Source organism: Ictidomys tridecemlineatus, chromosome 11 (assembly GCF_052094955.1).
Source record: "Ictidomys tridecemlineatus isolate mIctTri1 chromosome 11, mIctTri1.hap1, whole genome shotgun sequence".
Lineage (NCBI taxonomy): Eukaryota > Metazoa > Chordata > Mammalia > Rodentia > Sciuridae > Ictidomys > Ictidomys tridecemlineatus.
Window position 1 is genome coordinate 53,079,415 of NC_135487.1, and position 14,931 is coordinate 53,094,345.

Here is a 14,931-nt window from a genome sequence, read left to right on the forward strand (position 1 = left end):
TTCCCGGTTTCTGCACCGCCCGCGTCCCCTCGGATCGCCTCCCTCTTAGCTCCGCCTTTTTCCGCTCCTCTCAGCTGGGCTCCAAGAACAGGGGTCAAATTGCCGAAGCAGTCTAATTTGCATGGACCAATGACCGCACCGTATGCAAATGAGACTGGACGTGGTTGGCTGAGGATTGGCAGGATAACTCCGGCGAGCCAGGGCCTTTGTCCTCCAGTGGCTGTGAGGCAGCTGCGGTAGAGGCGTCGTGGTACACTTCTAGGCTAGGGCCCGCAAGCGACGGGGCGAGCCAGCAAGCGGGGCGGGAAGGGAGCACGGCGCAGCAGCGGCGGGCGCTGGTGGAGGAGCCCGGGAGGGCGAGGGGCGGTCGGACTGCGTCGGATCGGAGCGCGCTACAGGAAGCCTGAGAGCGAGTGCAGAGAGCTGGCGCCCGCGCGCCCACGGTGGCCGGAGCAGCCCGCACGCCGCGCTCTCTGTGAGGGACTTGCAGTTGCAATATGACTTTGGAAGAATTCTCGGCTGGAGAGCAAAAGACCGAAAGGTAAGTCCGCCTGCTGGCTTCTCCGGCCCTAGTCCTCTCGCCCTCCCCGCGCGCTTCAGGGCAGCTGGGCTGTGGGAGATTTGCAGGGGAGCAAGCGGAAAAGTTTGTCTAGGGCACCTCCTGCCCTCGCTCCCTCGGGGATCCTCGAGGGTCACCCGTCAACGGAAAGCACCCCGCCAGGGCCTTGCGAAGTCAGAAGCGGCTTCCGCGGCAGACAGGCTGTAGTCATGACCCCCGGGGAGGGTGACGGGGCACTCTCGGGGATTCTCACGGGACACCCGGCCTCCGGGCGTGAGAGGGGTCATGAGGGGTGATGCGGCCGGGGCAGTCCGGGTTTGCAGAAAGCCCGAATGCCCTGGCCCTCGGAAGAGAGGGTCTTGGTGCAGGGGGAGAGGTCGGCTATGGCCCGAGGGCTCACAGGTCCCCTTACTTTTGCTCACCCATAGGATGGACAAGGTGGGCGATGCCCTGGAGGAAGTGCTCAGCAAAGCCCTGAGTCAGCGTACCATCACAGTCGGGGTGTACGAGGCGGCGAAGCTGCTCAACGTGTAAGTGGGGGCGAGCCTTAGCTATCCCCTCTTGGGACCCCTTCCCACCCCATCCCGTGGAGGTCGCCTCCGGGATGCCCCTCACCGTGCAGCACCCCTCTGTGATTTGCATCTGCTGCGCGCTGCCTGCCCCGGGCTGGTAGCCCCAGGCCGGAGGTGATCCTGGGATCCGGCAGGGGTTGCGGGTGCCCATGCGGGTCGGGGGAACCTCAGCATTTACCCGCTTTGCCCATTGCCTGCAGCGACCCGGATAATGTGGTTCTGTGCCTGCTGGCGGCAGACGAGGACGACGACAGGGATGTGGCTCTGCAGATCCACTTCACTCTGATCCAGGCGTTCTGCTGTGAGAACGACATTAACATCCTGCGCGTCAGCAACCCGGGCCGGCTGGCAGAGCTCCTGCTGCTGGAGACCGACGGGAGCCCAGCTGCAAGCGAGGGCGCAGCGCAGCCTCCGGACCTGCACTGCGTGCTGGTTACGGTAAGGAAGTAGGAGACTGCGACCAAGTTGGGGCTAGAACCCTGAAAGGAAGCGAGCTCGGGCTGAGTGATAGGCTGCAGACCTGTATGGGTGGGGGTTAAGAGCGTGGCTGCCTTTGCCCCACTAAGTGTGTTGGACTTTCAGCCGAGAGGTACTAGTTTCATCATCAGGATTTTCTCGGGTACAGAACAAGTCTAAGCACGTTGGCTGGTGCCAACAGCGGAAGAGATCCCTGTGAGTCAGCAGTCAGCCGGGCTACTCCCTACCTACATCTGCACTACCTCGCGTGACTAATTCCTTTAGCAGGGCAGATTAGATAAAGCCAAATAAATTCCTGGCTCACCCCTCATTAAGAAGTCAGCTTCGTTCTCTGCCAGTCAAAGCTAAAAATAGAAATGGTGTAGGAGACTGACCTTATTAATTCCCTAGAAATACATTAAGAGGCTCAAGTGGAATTTTTTTTTCTTTGCAATCTTGCAATTTTTAAATGCAGTCCCACCTCCCCACTCTCATAAAGCCTTTGGAGGGTAGACAAGATGATTTTAGAAGTAATTGTGCTGGTTTGACTGTCTTCTGAATTTTTCTCCTTTTTGACTGGTCTAGGGAAGTGCAGCCTCAGTTATTTTGCTGCTTTTGAAAAGTGCTACTCATTATCTTTTGGAAGATAACAGGTGGCAATTCCAGTTAGCTGGTGTGCAGCTCTCATCTCATTGTACACACAGCATGGAAATACTTTTCAAAATGGTTACACTGAAGGCTCAGCCAGGGTACAAGTATGGGAAGGCAACCCTGTGAATGATCCTCTCATGCAAAACTGAATAGATATGCAAACATATATTTGTGGCTCATTATGAGTTTCATGTGTTTCGACTTTGCAGAGTACAGTTTGATAGATAATATTTTTAGTCGTTTTATAGGAAACCCAACTACTTAGAAGAATTTATATTGTTTCTGCATATAACTTGGCTCCATGTCATGTAGCCAAAATATAGAATGTTCAGGTATCTTCCTTTCACCAGTAGTGTAATTATTAGCTAATGCTGATAATTTTTATGGGAAATTAATTTTTCTAAATTTGTTCCTAGAATCCACATTCATCACAATGGAAGGATCCTGCCTTAAGTCAACTTATTTGTTTCTGCCGAGAAAGTCGCTACATGGATCAGTGGGTTCCAGTGATTAATCTCCCTGAACGGTGATGGCATCTGAATGAAAATAACTAAACCAAATTGCACTGAAGTTTTGAAATACCTTTGTAGTTACTCAAGCAGTTACTCCCTACACTGATGCAAGGATTACAGAAACTGATGTCAAGGGGCTGAGTGAGTTCAACTACATGTTCTGGGGGCCCAGAGATAGATGACTTTGCAGATGGAAAGAGGTGAAAATGAAGAAACAAGCTGTGTTGAAACAAATAAAAGTCAAAAGGAACAAAAATTACAGAGAACCACGTGGGAAGGAAAACTATGTATTAATTTAGGATGGTTGAGTTACATTAAAATAAACCAAATATGCTTTGTTAAAGTTTAAATGTGCAGCAGTAGTTTGGGTATTTTGGTTTATATTCCCTCCCTCAAGTTAAAAAAAAAAAACTGAAAGGGTTAATCATATTTTAAAACCATATTTTATTGTATTTTGATGAGATGTTAAATTCTCAAAAGTTTTATTATAATTGTACTAAGTTATTTTATGACATGAAAGGTTATTTATGCTATAAATTTTTTGAAACAATACCTACAATAAACTGATGTGGAATAATTGCATCATTTCTCAGTGTGTTCTTCTGTCTTTTGTTAGCTTGGACTTTATTAACAGATATTTGCTGATGCCTTGCTCTACACTAGGTCAGGAAACATGTAATTTAAGAAGAATTGGAGTTGGGGTTAGAAAAAAGAAATGGTTACATATTCAGCTTGCCAGCTGAGATGCAGCTCAGTGGTAGACCACTTGCTTAGCATGCACCAGACCTTGGGTTCAATCCTCAGCACTGCAAACCAAAAACCCGTGGTGAGATTCAACTTGCAGAATCTGAAAAATTATAGCTTATTAATGTTAGTGCTAAATTGTGTACAAAATGTGGAAGCAGAGAGGAATTACCCAAAGCTACCTGCAAGATGAGTGAAGTTTTTATTGAGGACAATCATTTTTATTTGGGTCTTAAAAAGTTTCATTTCTCTTAAGTAGGAGAAAGGGATATTACTAGCGGCCGCATTAGTTTATGCAAAGGTGTGGAGGCTTAAAACATCACAACCTGTTCCAGGGAACATAAAGTGACTCTGTGTGCCTCTGGTATAGACAGATAAGGGAGAGATAGTTGAAAAGGTAGGTGGAGATTAGGCCCAGACTGAAGGCATTCTACGTCACCCGTTTGCATATAGCCTTCTGTAAATGAGCAGCCTGCAGACAGCTTCATGAACTAAGTGGCACAGTCAGCACTGGAAGATAACATTGGACTGTGAGAGACCGCTCTGGGTTGAATGGCTGGAGGTAAAAGGGCTGATTAGGAAGTGACTACCAGTCCAAGGCTGTGCACTTAGCAGAACCTTATTTAGGGAATGAAGTGGCCTGGTAGCATGGCAGTGCCCTTAGCCTATTCCTAGGGTTTTGTACCCTCCAGCTGAATATTCACAACAGTTTTTAAGGGGACTGGTTAAATTATGTCAATTGGGAAAGATGGCAGAGAGGAAAGAAGTGAAAGAAATGAAAGAAATGAAAGCTTTCAGCAGAACAATCATCTTTTAGTTGGCACAGTCACTTGATAATTAACTGCAACAATCTCCTATAGACAGAGCCAAAGAAAGCAAAAATGCTTACTGAGGCGAGGCCTAGCATAACTTCAGTCCTCAGGGTTTTTCTATGTTTACTTCTCAAACCATACCCTCCCAAGCTCCCCTCCATCAGTCTCCCATCATTATCATGACTCTGTATGATAGTAATAGGAAAAACAGTAGAGAAAAACCAATAGCAACAATAACAAAGAAAAAAAACACTCTTAAGTTCCTGCATATCTTAGAACAGATTCATAAAGAGCCTTTCACCTTTCACCTGCAGAACATAGGTGTTTCTGCTTTTTTTCTATCTGCTAGAATTCCAATGGGCTTGTTCAGCCAAAGCAAAATCCAAACCATAATTGGAATTTAATCTTTTCATATTACAAGAAAATTGAGAGCAGTGAGTTTGAAACAGCATTTTTTTTTTTTTGCATTCCCATCAGAGTAAGTATTTTCAATCTTTTTTTCACTACTATGTGTGATTAAAAACCCTTCTGCAAAGATGAGTGAATTAAACTCGGTAGGCAGAGTAGAGAAAAGCAACTTTGGTGGAAGGAGCCTGGATAGCAGGCAACCTGGGTTGGTCCTTCTCCATTCTGTTCTTCTTTGTAAAATAGAGATAAAAATGACCTGTCTTGCAGGTCATTTACTAAAACTCGAGGGCAGGAACTAATATTTGGTTCGTGGTTGTAGGCCAGTGGTTAACACACATGCATGGCAGCAATAGGTGCTGAATGATATTTGTTAAATAAATGACCAGAAATGAGTGCAGGGCTGGGGATATGTGGCTCAGTGGTAGAGCATATGGTTAGCAAGAGTGAGCCCTGTGTTCAATTCCTAGCACCACAAAAAGAAAGAAAAATGACAAAGAATAAGAATGAGTGCTAACTACTGGCATATAATAGTTGGTCAATAGAAGGTGTCATATTAAAACCCAGATGATAGTAACAGGAAAACATTTTAGACTTCAGAGACATTTGTCTGTTGCTTATAATGTACACACATATATTATTATTAAAAAGAAGTCTTGAATCTTCATCCTAAATTCTATGGCTTAGGGATATGAAATAATAGCACACATTCCTCAGATTGCCTTGTTTGTAGATAATCTCAACAATTTACGCAATGCTACTATTTTGAGTTTTGTTTCATTGTTATTCTTTCCTGAACATAATAAAAAGTTAACATAGCATTGAAAAATCCAATCATTAAAGAGTTAGTTATACATAAGTACACAATTGCTTGGACAGCATCTGCCTCTAATTAATGCCAATATTTATTCTTCAGTTGTTGCTTGAAAAATCCTTAAACTTATTTACCTTAAGCCAGGTGGAAATGTTACAAGAACAAAAATCCCCTCATCTACCTAAGGTGTCTTGTATGTTGAAAAGTGGAAAATACCTGTTCCCCCCACCCCCACTGGCAATTTAACCTCAGTGTCATAGATAGCATTCCCTCCTCCTTTCCACAATTAACTAAGGGCCTCAGTAAGTCAAACTTCTATAAGAAAGGGCCTATGAAAGTAGCTAATCTCCTGTTATCTACTATTCCCAAATAAAGAAAAAAAAAAGATTATTTGTAGGAAGCAGCTATTAGTATGCTATCAATTAGAAGCTTTTTTTTTTTTAGTGAATCTTTTTTGTAGATGGACACAACACAATGCCTTTATTTTTATGTGGTGCTGAGAATCGAACTTGGGTTGCGCCCATGCTAGGGGAGCGCTCTACCACTGAGCCACAATCCCAGCCCAATTAGAAGCTTTTTCAAAGCATATTTTGAGTTAGCTTACTATAATCCTTATGAAATAATTATCTCCTTTATTTTCAATTATAAGCGTTAAATTTTTCTTTCAAATGAATAGAACCCAATGGCATGATTTAACTCATGCCAATGTCTCTAAGTTGAGAGATAAATTTCTTAAAAAAAAACAAAAAACAATCCTTATTAAACATCAGAACTTCTGTGAAAATGTTGTATTCATATAAACCACCAAGAAAGAGTGAGCGTTCACTATGGACAAGGGACTAAGCTGGTTAAGTTGAAGTCTAGGAAAAAATCAGGTATATGCTGACTTCAGGGAGCTCACAGTCTAGAGAAACAAGGTGTTAAGTATATTGACACACACAATATACTAAAGCAGAATATGCCCCCCCCCACCAAAAAAAAGGAGACCAATAGAATCTTTAGGGAAGTTCAAAGGGTAGAAATCTCCAGGGTATAGAGGGATGGAAGGGAGCAAAAGTTATAAGTTTTGTGCATTGAAAATTGCACAAAAATACTTGATTGTTTGAATATGATTTTGCTATGTGCTATAGAGATTATTACTAAGATCCAGACTATGGGAGCACTTGCCGTTAAGTTTATAATCTATAGGGTAATCAGGATAAGCACATTCGTTCCTTTAATGCTCTTTACTAAATGCCTATCATGTACTTTGAGCTGTGTTAGGTCCCAGGCTATAAAAGATGAAGAAGCAGCTGCCTTCAAGGATGTGCACAATTTAGTAGAGATGCCTGATACCTGTAAAATTGGGTGATGAGTGATAATAGGTGATAAGTGATATACTTAAGACCTAAGTGTTCTTGGGTCAAGGAGTGTTTTCTAGGTCCAGTGAGACATGAAAGGTGAAGAGACTTGCCAGAGGACAGTGAAGGGCATTTACTCAGGAGGAGGAACTGCAGCTCAAGGCATGCTTTAAGGCTGGCTTCTGGGGATGAGAACAATAATATAGGTTTATGCTGAGCACTGATCTAAGTACTTTACCTATGGCCACTTACCAGCACTTTCAACAATTCTATGAAGTAGATACTATGAATGTCTCCATTTTGAAGGTGAAAAGACTCATATTCAGAGAGAGTAATTTTGCCCAGAGTCATACTGAATAGGAAGTGGCAAAGCTAGATGTAGTATTGTCCTTCAATGATGGGTGACAATGTGGGGAAAATGGCAGGAGCCTAACTATGACTTTGCTGCAAGCCAAAGTTTTTTCTAGTAGGCAATAAAAAGCAATTAAAAATAACTCATTGGGTTGCAGTATAACGCAGTAGTAGAGTATTTGCCTAGTGTGAGCAAAGTCCTAGATTTGGTCCCCAGTACCATGGAGGGCGAAAAAAAAAAAAGATTTAGAAATTACTAGTGGTCAATTGGGCATGATGATGCATGCCTACAATCCCAGCAACTCAGGAAGCTGAGGTAGGAGGATTACAAATCTGAGGCCAGCCTCTGCAATTCAGCAAGACCCTCAGAAATTTAGTAAAGTCCTTTCCCAAAAAGAAAATATTAAAAGAGTTGGGAATATAGCTTGGTAGTAATGTGCCCCTGGGCTCAATCCCCAGTACAAAAAAAAAAAAAAAAAAACCCACCAAAAACCTGAGAAAGGATGTTATCACCATAAAGAGAGAGCCAGAAAAAGATGACACTGTGACACACAAAGTCCTAACGTGAGTGTGGAAATGGGTAGCCAAGAAAAATCTGGCTCACTTAATATTTAGCAATTTTTTAAACATAATTCTTTTTTTAATATTTTTTAGTTGTAGTTGGACACAACACCTTTATTTATTCATTTATTTATTTATTTATACGTGGTGCTGAGGATCAAACCCAGGGCCTCCTGCTGAGCCACAGCCCCAGCCCTTAGCAATTTTTTTAAAATATCAGATTTAACATTTAAATATGCTGTAGCCATGGCTGGAGCTGTGAAGAAGCTCCTCCCTTTTAGACTAGGATTTCTTATTTGCCACAGGCCTCAGCCTTCTCTAGAGTCAATTCTAGCTTACTAAACTCAAGTAGTCTTTCCTCCCTAAACTTTTGGGCAACTATGGTCTGCCTTTTGCCTCAATATTTAAAACTCTTGGGCTTGGAGTCCACCTGCGTCAAAAGACGCGCCTTGTACTATCAGAACTTCTCAAACTGCTAATGCAAACAAGGTCCTGGGGTGCTGGCTAAAATACAATTTTTCAAAACCCTTCCCAGAAGTCTCAGATTAAGTGGGGCCTAGATAAGGCTTAGAGTTTCTTTAAGTGCTTCGGGTAAGTCTTGCTATCAGGAAAGTTTGAGGAACACCTCACGATTTCCCTGAGTTTCTGTACCTGCAGATGCAGCTCAGCCACTTTCCAAGTCCTAGGAGGGAGAAGGGAGGGAGCAGCATTCTCTCCTTGATGTCAGCACCCCGAGGAGCTGAGGAATGAATGTACCTTCCTCTGCAAATTGCAGAGATTCCCAGGGAAGATGTGTAGCAGAACCATATGCCACCTGGAGACAGGGTTAAAATTTACTAGTTTACTAAAGTGATTGCAACAGAAGTTACAGGAACCACAAAAGGCAGGGAAGTTCACAAACCTAAAGGCTCTTACCTCCACCTTGAATGGATCCATCAAAAGACCTATTTGCACCAGCACAGTGCTGGGCAGTGGGAAGATGAGGAAGAAATAATTGGCATAACAAATGGTTGTACTGGTATTATTGTACAGGCATACTGCTGGGTGTCAGGAAGGTAGCAGGTACTAGGAAGTGAGAGGGTTCCCATTTTTCTTAGATCCTCTAGTACAGTGTACTTTTCACAATTATTAACTCATTTTTTTTCCTGCTAAAGCAAGTGAGGCTCATAGAAGTCAAGAGACATCTCCAAGATTCTTGGGCAAGGAAGTAGAAAAACAGAATTTTCCTGTGAACTCAATCCTCTTTATACTGAAGCTGTCTCTAAAAGGCCAACCAGACAGCAGAGGTTGCCTGGGGAGGATGAAACTAATTGAATCTAATCTTTTACTTAACCCTGATAAGCAGGACCAAGCCTCAGGAAAACTAAAGGAGATGAAAAGCTGGGTGGAGAGCATTCTAAGAATTGTTCTGGTATCGTAGATCAGATCACTGGGAAAAGGGATCTTCAGAGCGTTTTTTATGCTAAATAAAATCTTTTTCTAGAATTAATACTCTGAGAAAAGAATTTATTCAGAAAAGCAGCAAATTTACATGACTCTATCACCATATTGCAATCATGTTTCAATCTTTGAAATAAGCACTCAGCGACAAGAGGCTGGCTTGAAGAGTCTTCTGATTTCACTTTGCTTTTTTGTGTGACTATGAAGGTCTGGGCTGGCAAAAGAAAGAGGAAGAGCAGAAGAGGTGAGATAGTGGGGTTTGGGAGCCAGAAAGACCTGGTCTGGGATCCTGGAAAAGTTAACATAACTTCTCTAAGCTTTACTTCTATAAAGGGGGTGGGGGTGTTATGATGATGAAAACAGTATATTGAAAACACTCAGCCCAGTTCCTAGGAACAATACGCGTAATCTAATAACAATTACATTTCCCATGAGTTGGTAATTTTCTATGTATGCGTGTATATTTTCTATGCAATTATTCTAAATTTGCAAATTAGAGAGTTATTTAAATAAAAAAAAGAACTACTCTGCCCCCTCATCCTCCACAAGCTGCATAGCCCAACTTAACTAAATGCAACATCCAATTACATTATGTTAATTTTCACTAATCTGGCTTCACCTTTCAGGGAACTCAACTCAGTTCTGCATCCCTTACTTGGACTCTTAGTAGTTCTGTTCAGAATCTAGGGCTGAGAACATGCTGCCTGCTAAGCACTGAGCTGCAGCCTGCTCCCTACAGATGACTATGCCTGGTGTCTGCCCGTAGTCTTGGATGTGGGCACAGGAAGCTGACAGACAGACAAGTTTCAAGCCAGTTTAGTGTCATGGCATGTCTGGGCATGCACGGTGGTTGTGTGTGCGCACCTGCGCATGCGGAGTGCAGGATGGAGGTCAGGGAGCCTTCCAGGAAAGGGAGATGCTTGACTTGAGTCCTGAAGCATGATTAGGAGTTCAGGGGAGAAGGGCATGGTCCACATGGGTCTCATTCTGTGTTGTTGACTAGAGGATTAGGTGTGAAGGGAGTGGAGACTTGTCAGCTAAAAAGGTGGACAGAGACAAATCACAGAGGACCTTGTGTGTTCTTCCGAGGAGTGTAGACTTTGCCCTGTTGGCAATGAGGAGGAGGTTCCGAGGATTTTTATGTAGAATAAAATGTTCAATTCTGAGTGTACTGTGGCTAGCTTTTCTCAGATGGATTCAATTGCCCAGGACACAGCGTCCTGGAAGGGATCTGAGGCTAATGTAAAGAGACATTTATTTATTGTTGCTCTCTGTCCTGTTCCTCTCCCTCTTCCTTCTGCTAACTTCTTTCTTCCCATCCTCTTACTCCAGTCTCAAGGGTAGATTTGTCATGTCTGGCCTATCCCCCTGCCTTGGTGATTGAGATGGATATACAACTTCAGCTGGCCAATCAGAGACCTCCCTGGGACTTTTCTTTTTTTCTTTTTTTCTTTTTTAAAGAGAGAGTGAGAGAGGAGAGAGAGAGAGAGAGAGAATTTTTAATATTTATTTTTTTCAGTTCTCGGCGGACACAACATGTTGGTATGTGGTGCTGAGGATTGAACCCGGGTCGCATGCATACCAGGTAAGCGCGCTACCGCTTGAGCCACATCCCCAGCCCACCCCTGGGACTTTTCTGCTACACAGATTCTCTTCTGGTGTTGCCCAGCTGATGGCTATGTCTATGCTGGCAGTCATCTTACCTACCAGAAATTAAGCCTGTTAAAGAAAGAGGGGCAGAGGGGCTGGGGTTGTGGCTCAGCGGTGGAACGCTCACCTAGCATGTGCAAGCCCCTGGGTTTGATCCTAAGCACCACATAAAAATAAATAAATAGATAGATAGATAGATAGATTAAATAAATAAAAGAATGGCAGAGAAGAGACTAGAAAGCAGAGCTCCCAAATCCACCTCTACCTGAAGTTGGTCTAGGTTTTCAGTTCTGTGCTTAAACTAGTTTCATTTGCAACCAAAAGAAGATCTGTAATCAGGGAGGAGAGCTTTCTGGAATGTGGAATTTTAGTGCTAAAACTGGGACAGTTCCAAGTAAACGGAGCCAGGGGCAAATATAGAGACTGCAGCCTAGATGGAAGGCTTTTGCAGTTGTCCAGTTAAGGAAGGACACATGTCCAACTTGTTGCATTTGTTTAAGAAATAAGGGGATGGATTTGAGTTTTGGGGAAATCAAATAGGCATGTGTTAGATCAGTATAAGAAATGAGAGATAATTCTTGAATGCTTCTCAGGCTTCCAGTTTGGGTAACTTAGTGACCATAATGCTACCAATGAAATTTTCGAGAGCCAGGCACAGTGGTGCAGGTTTATAATCCCAGAGACTCAGAAACCTGAAGCAGGAGGATCACAAGTTCTAGGCCAGTCGGGGCAACTTAGTCAGATCCTATCTCAAGATAAAATAAAAATGGCTGGGAATCTAGCTCAGTGGTAATGTGCCCTTGGATTCAGTCCCTAGAACTAGAGGAAAAAAAAAAAAATAGAGAGGAGATGGATTTAGTCTTGGACTTACTATGCTGTTTCAGAGTCTTGCATGACTGTTAAAAATGTCCACCAGGCAACAGACAAGTTTGATGTTTGGACAAGAGATTGGGGCTAGATGTTTAGATGATGTCATGGAAGCTAATGGAAAAGAATGGTGAGTTTATGGAAGAGGATGATTCATATTGTTGAAGGGGTCCGTGAGGCAGGGACTGAAAGACTTCATTGAATTTAGAAAATAGTAGTTCACTGGTCATTCAGCTGTGAGATAAGTTTCATTACAACAGTGGAGGCAAAAGCCAGATTATAGTTCCTTGAGAGGATGGGAAAGGAGACCACATATAGGGAAAAAAAAAAAATTAGGGCTGGGGCTATAGCTCAGTAGTAGAGCGCTTGCCTGGCAGGTGTGAGGCAATGGGTTTGATCCTCAGCACTACATAAAAGTAAATAAATAAAGATGTGTGTCCATCTACAATTTAAAATTTTTTATTTGTTCTTTTTAGCTATACATGACAGTAGAATGTACTTTGACATATCATACGCACCTGGAGTATGACTTCTGGTTTTGATGGTTGTACATGACGTGGGGTTACCCTGGTCGTGTATTCATATGTGAACATAGGAAAGTTAGGTGCAATTCATTCTTTCCCACCCCCACTCCCTCCTTCCCCTTCATTCCCTTTTGTCTAATCCAGTGAACTTCTATTCTCCGCCCCACCCCCACCCATACACACACACTGAAAAATTCTAATAAAAGGTCAGAAGAGAGGGGGATCAGTGAAGAGCTGGAGGGCTTGGACTTGACTGGGAGGGACCCCTCAACCTGTGAGCCTGATGGCAGGTGGCTGTGATGGAGGTGTGGGGATGTGGGGAAGCAGGAGGTTTTAAGAATTCACGTCAGATGGCATGTGTGTGCATGGGTGTGTATGTGTGTGTGTGTGTTCTGGTGTAGAAGACAGGGATACTTGGAGGGTGACAAAAGTTTAGATTGGAGGAGTTGAACAAACTCTAACCAAAAAAAATTATGGAATATCTGTTAGGATCCAGCAGGGATTAGAAATACTACCACCACTTTTCCTCAGCTATAATTTATTCTCCGTGTTCATTCTAATTATCTTCCTGATAACAAAGGTTATCATGTTAAGACTCTGCTTAAAATCTCTACCCGCACCATATAATTCAACGCAAACTACTGATTTGACCCAACCTTCCTTTGCAACCTCATCAACATTGCATATCTCCTCTGTAAAGATCTCTGTTGTCATGACACCCTGGCTTTTTGAGAATTTAGTATTTTTTTTTTTTTGTATATACTATTTTCATGCTGAGATTATTCTTCATCAACAAACTCCTATTCATCCTTCAAAACCCAATTGATATTTTACCTCTTCTGTAAAATCCTTTCTGACTCATTCAGGCAGAGCAACATCTTATCATAGCATCTGCCACATTTCATAGTAATTTATGTTTTCCTCCTACAGCCCACTCCCCTTATTCCCATCCAGACTACTCTGAGAGCTCCTGTCTTCACTGGGTTTATCCTGGGACACACCTACACAGTGCTAATAGGAGCTACTATACTCCTAGTCACAGCTCAACAAACAAAAGAATTTCTCTTTGTCCCTTCTAAAATCCAAAGGCCCCGTCATTCACATTACCAAGTGTGCTGTTTGTCTTTTGAAGTTATGTTTCACAAACTTATAAGATGCTGATACTTTAGTTTCCTGAAGAACTTTCCTCATTTAATTCTGTAAGTTACAACATGTTGATAGTCAACTTTCTACAATTCATTTTTCCTTAAAAGATCTTCCCCAGGACTGAGGGTGTAGCTCAGTGGTAGAGCGCTGGCCGAGCATGCACAAGGCCCTGGGTTCAATCTCCAGCACTGAAAAAAATAAAATTCTTTCCAGTCCTGCTGAGAAGTCAGTAGCTGAAGTATCAGGAAATGATTCTTTAAATATCTTTTAAATACCTCTAATTACACACAGCAAACCCACATACCCTTCTCTGACTTCATACCCTGGACTTTGGTTTTTCTCCTGATTTTCAATTCAATGAGGAAAATGTGAAATGGCTTACAATAGAGATGAAAAAAAGAAAAAAAGAAAAAAAAAACCCAAACTGAAAAACGAGTTGTTCTCCCTCCTCAGATTTATGTAGAAATTTAGAATTGCAAGAAACATTAAGTATCACCTAGACTGAATCCTTATTAATAGACAAGGAAGCAAAACTGGAAGTCTTGAATGTCCTCAGGTCACACAGAAAATCAGTGGCAATTGGACCAGAACATATATTTCCTATTTTTAAGGTACATTAGTGCCCCTTTGTCCAAGGTTTCAATCAAGGTTAGAAAATATTAAATGGAAAATTCCAGAAATAAGCAGTTTATAATTTCATTTTTATTTTAGTATTAATATTTGCACTGTAAGCACCTTGTTTTATTATTAATTGCTATTATGAATCTCTTACTGTGCCTAACATGAATTTATAATAGATATTTATGTATAGAAAAAACATTTTAAATAGAGGGTTTGGTATTATCTGTAGTTCAGGAAACCACTGGGGTCTTGGAACATATCTGCCAGACACAAAAGGGGGACTGTATGTTTTCTTTCTCTTAAATCATACTGACTATGATGAAAGATTCAGGTTTCTTGGAAAAGCATATATGCTTTTGGATCTCTCCAAAAGAGATTCTCTTTCCTTGTGTGTAAAGTAGGGATAATAATAGTAGCTCCCTCCTGGATTTGTGGTGAGACTTACATGAGTTAATAGATGCAAAATGCTAAACACAGTACCTGGTCATAGTTAATGCCTGGAGTACATTACTGTTTATTTTTACTAGTAAACACATTACTTTTTTTTTTGGTCCTTGGAATTGAACCCAGGGGCACTTAACCACCGAGCCACATCCTTAGCCCTTTTTATTTTGAGACAGAGTTTCATTAAGTTGCTGAGGGCCATGCTAAATTGCTGAGGCTGACTTTGAACTTGCAATCCTGCCTTAGCCTCTCAGTTCCTGGGATTATAGGCATGTGCCTGGCCCAAGATATTACGTTCTTGATTATGAAAAAACTTGATTATTAAAGAACTTGTTTGTTCAACTTACCTTACTTGATTGATTTTAAACTTTCCAAAGTTATTTCATTTTTTTCCTCCCTATTCAAATCATGCATGAAGACAACCAATGGGAATCTGGCCGATATATACACAGGTGTATGAAC

At 42.3% G+C, this 14,931-nt stretch overlaps 1 protein-coding gene across 1 annotated transcript; it reads left to right on the plus strand.

Moving 5' to 3' along the window:
• The first annotated feature begins 226 nt into the window (after nt 1-226).
• Nucleotides 227-2,996, plus strand: Gadd45a (growth arrest and DNA damage inducible alpha). Its single transcript, XM_005332362.4, has 4 exons — nt 227-541; nt 988-1,089; nt 1,332-1,569; nt 2,655-2,996. Exons 1-4 carry the CDS (start codon nt 498-500, stop codon nt 2,766-2,768), a joined length of 498 nt encoding a protein of 165 aa, XP_005332419.1. The 5' UTR covers nt 227-497; the 3' UTR covers nt 2,769-2,996.
• Nucleotides 2,997-14,931: the final 11,935 nt, after the last annotated feature.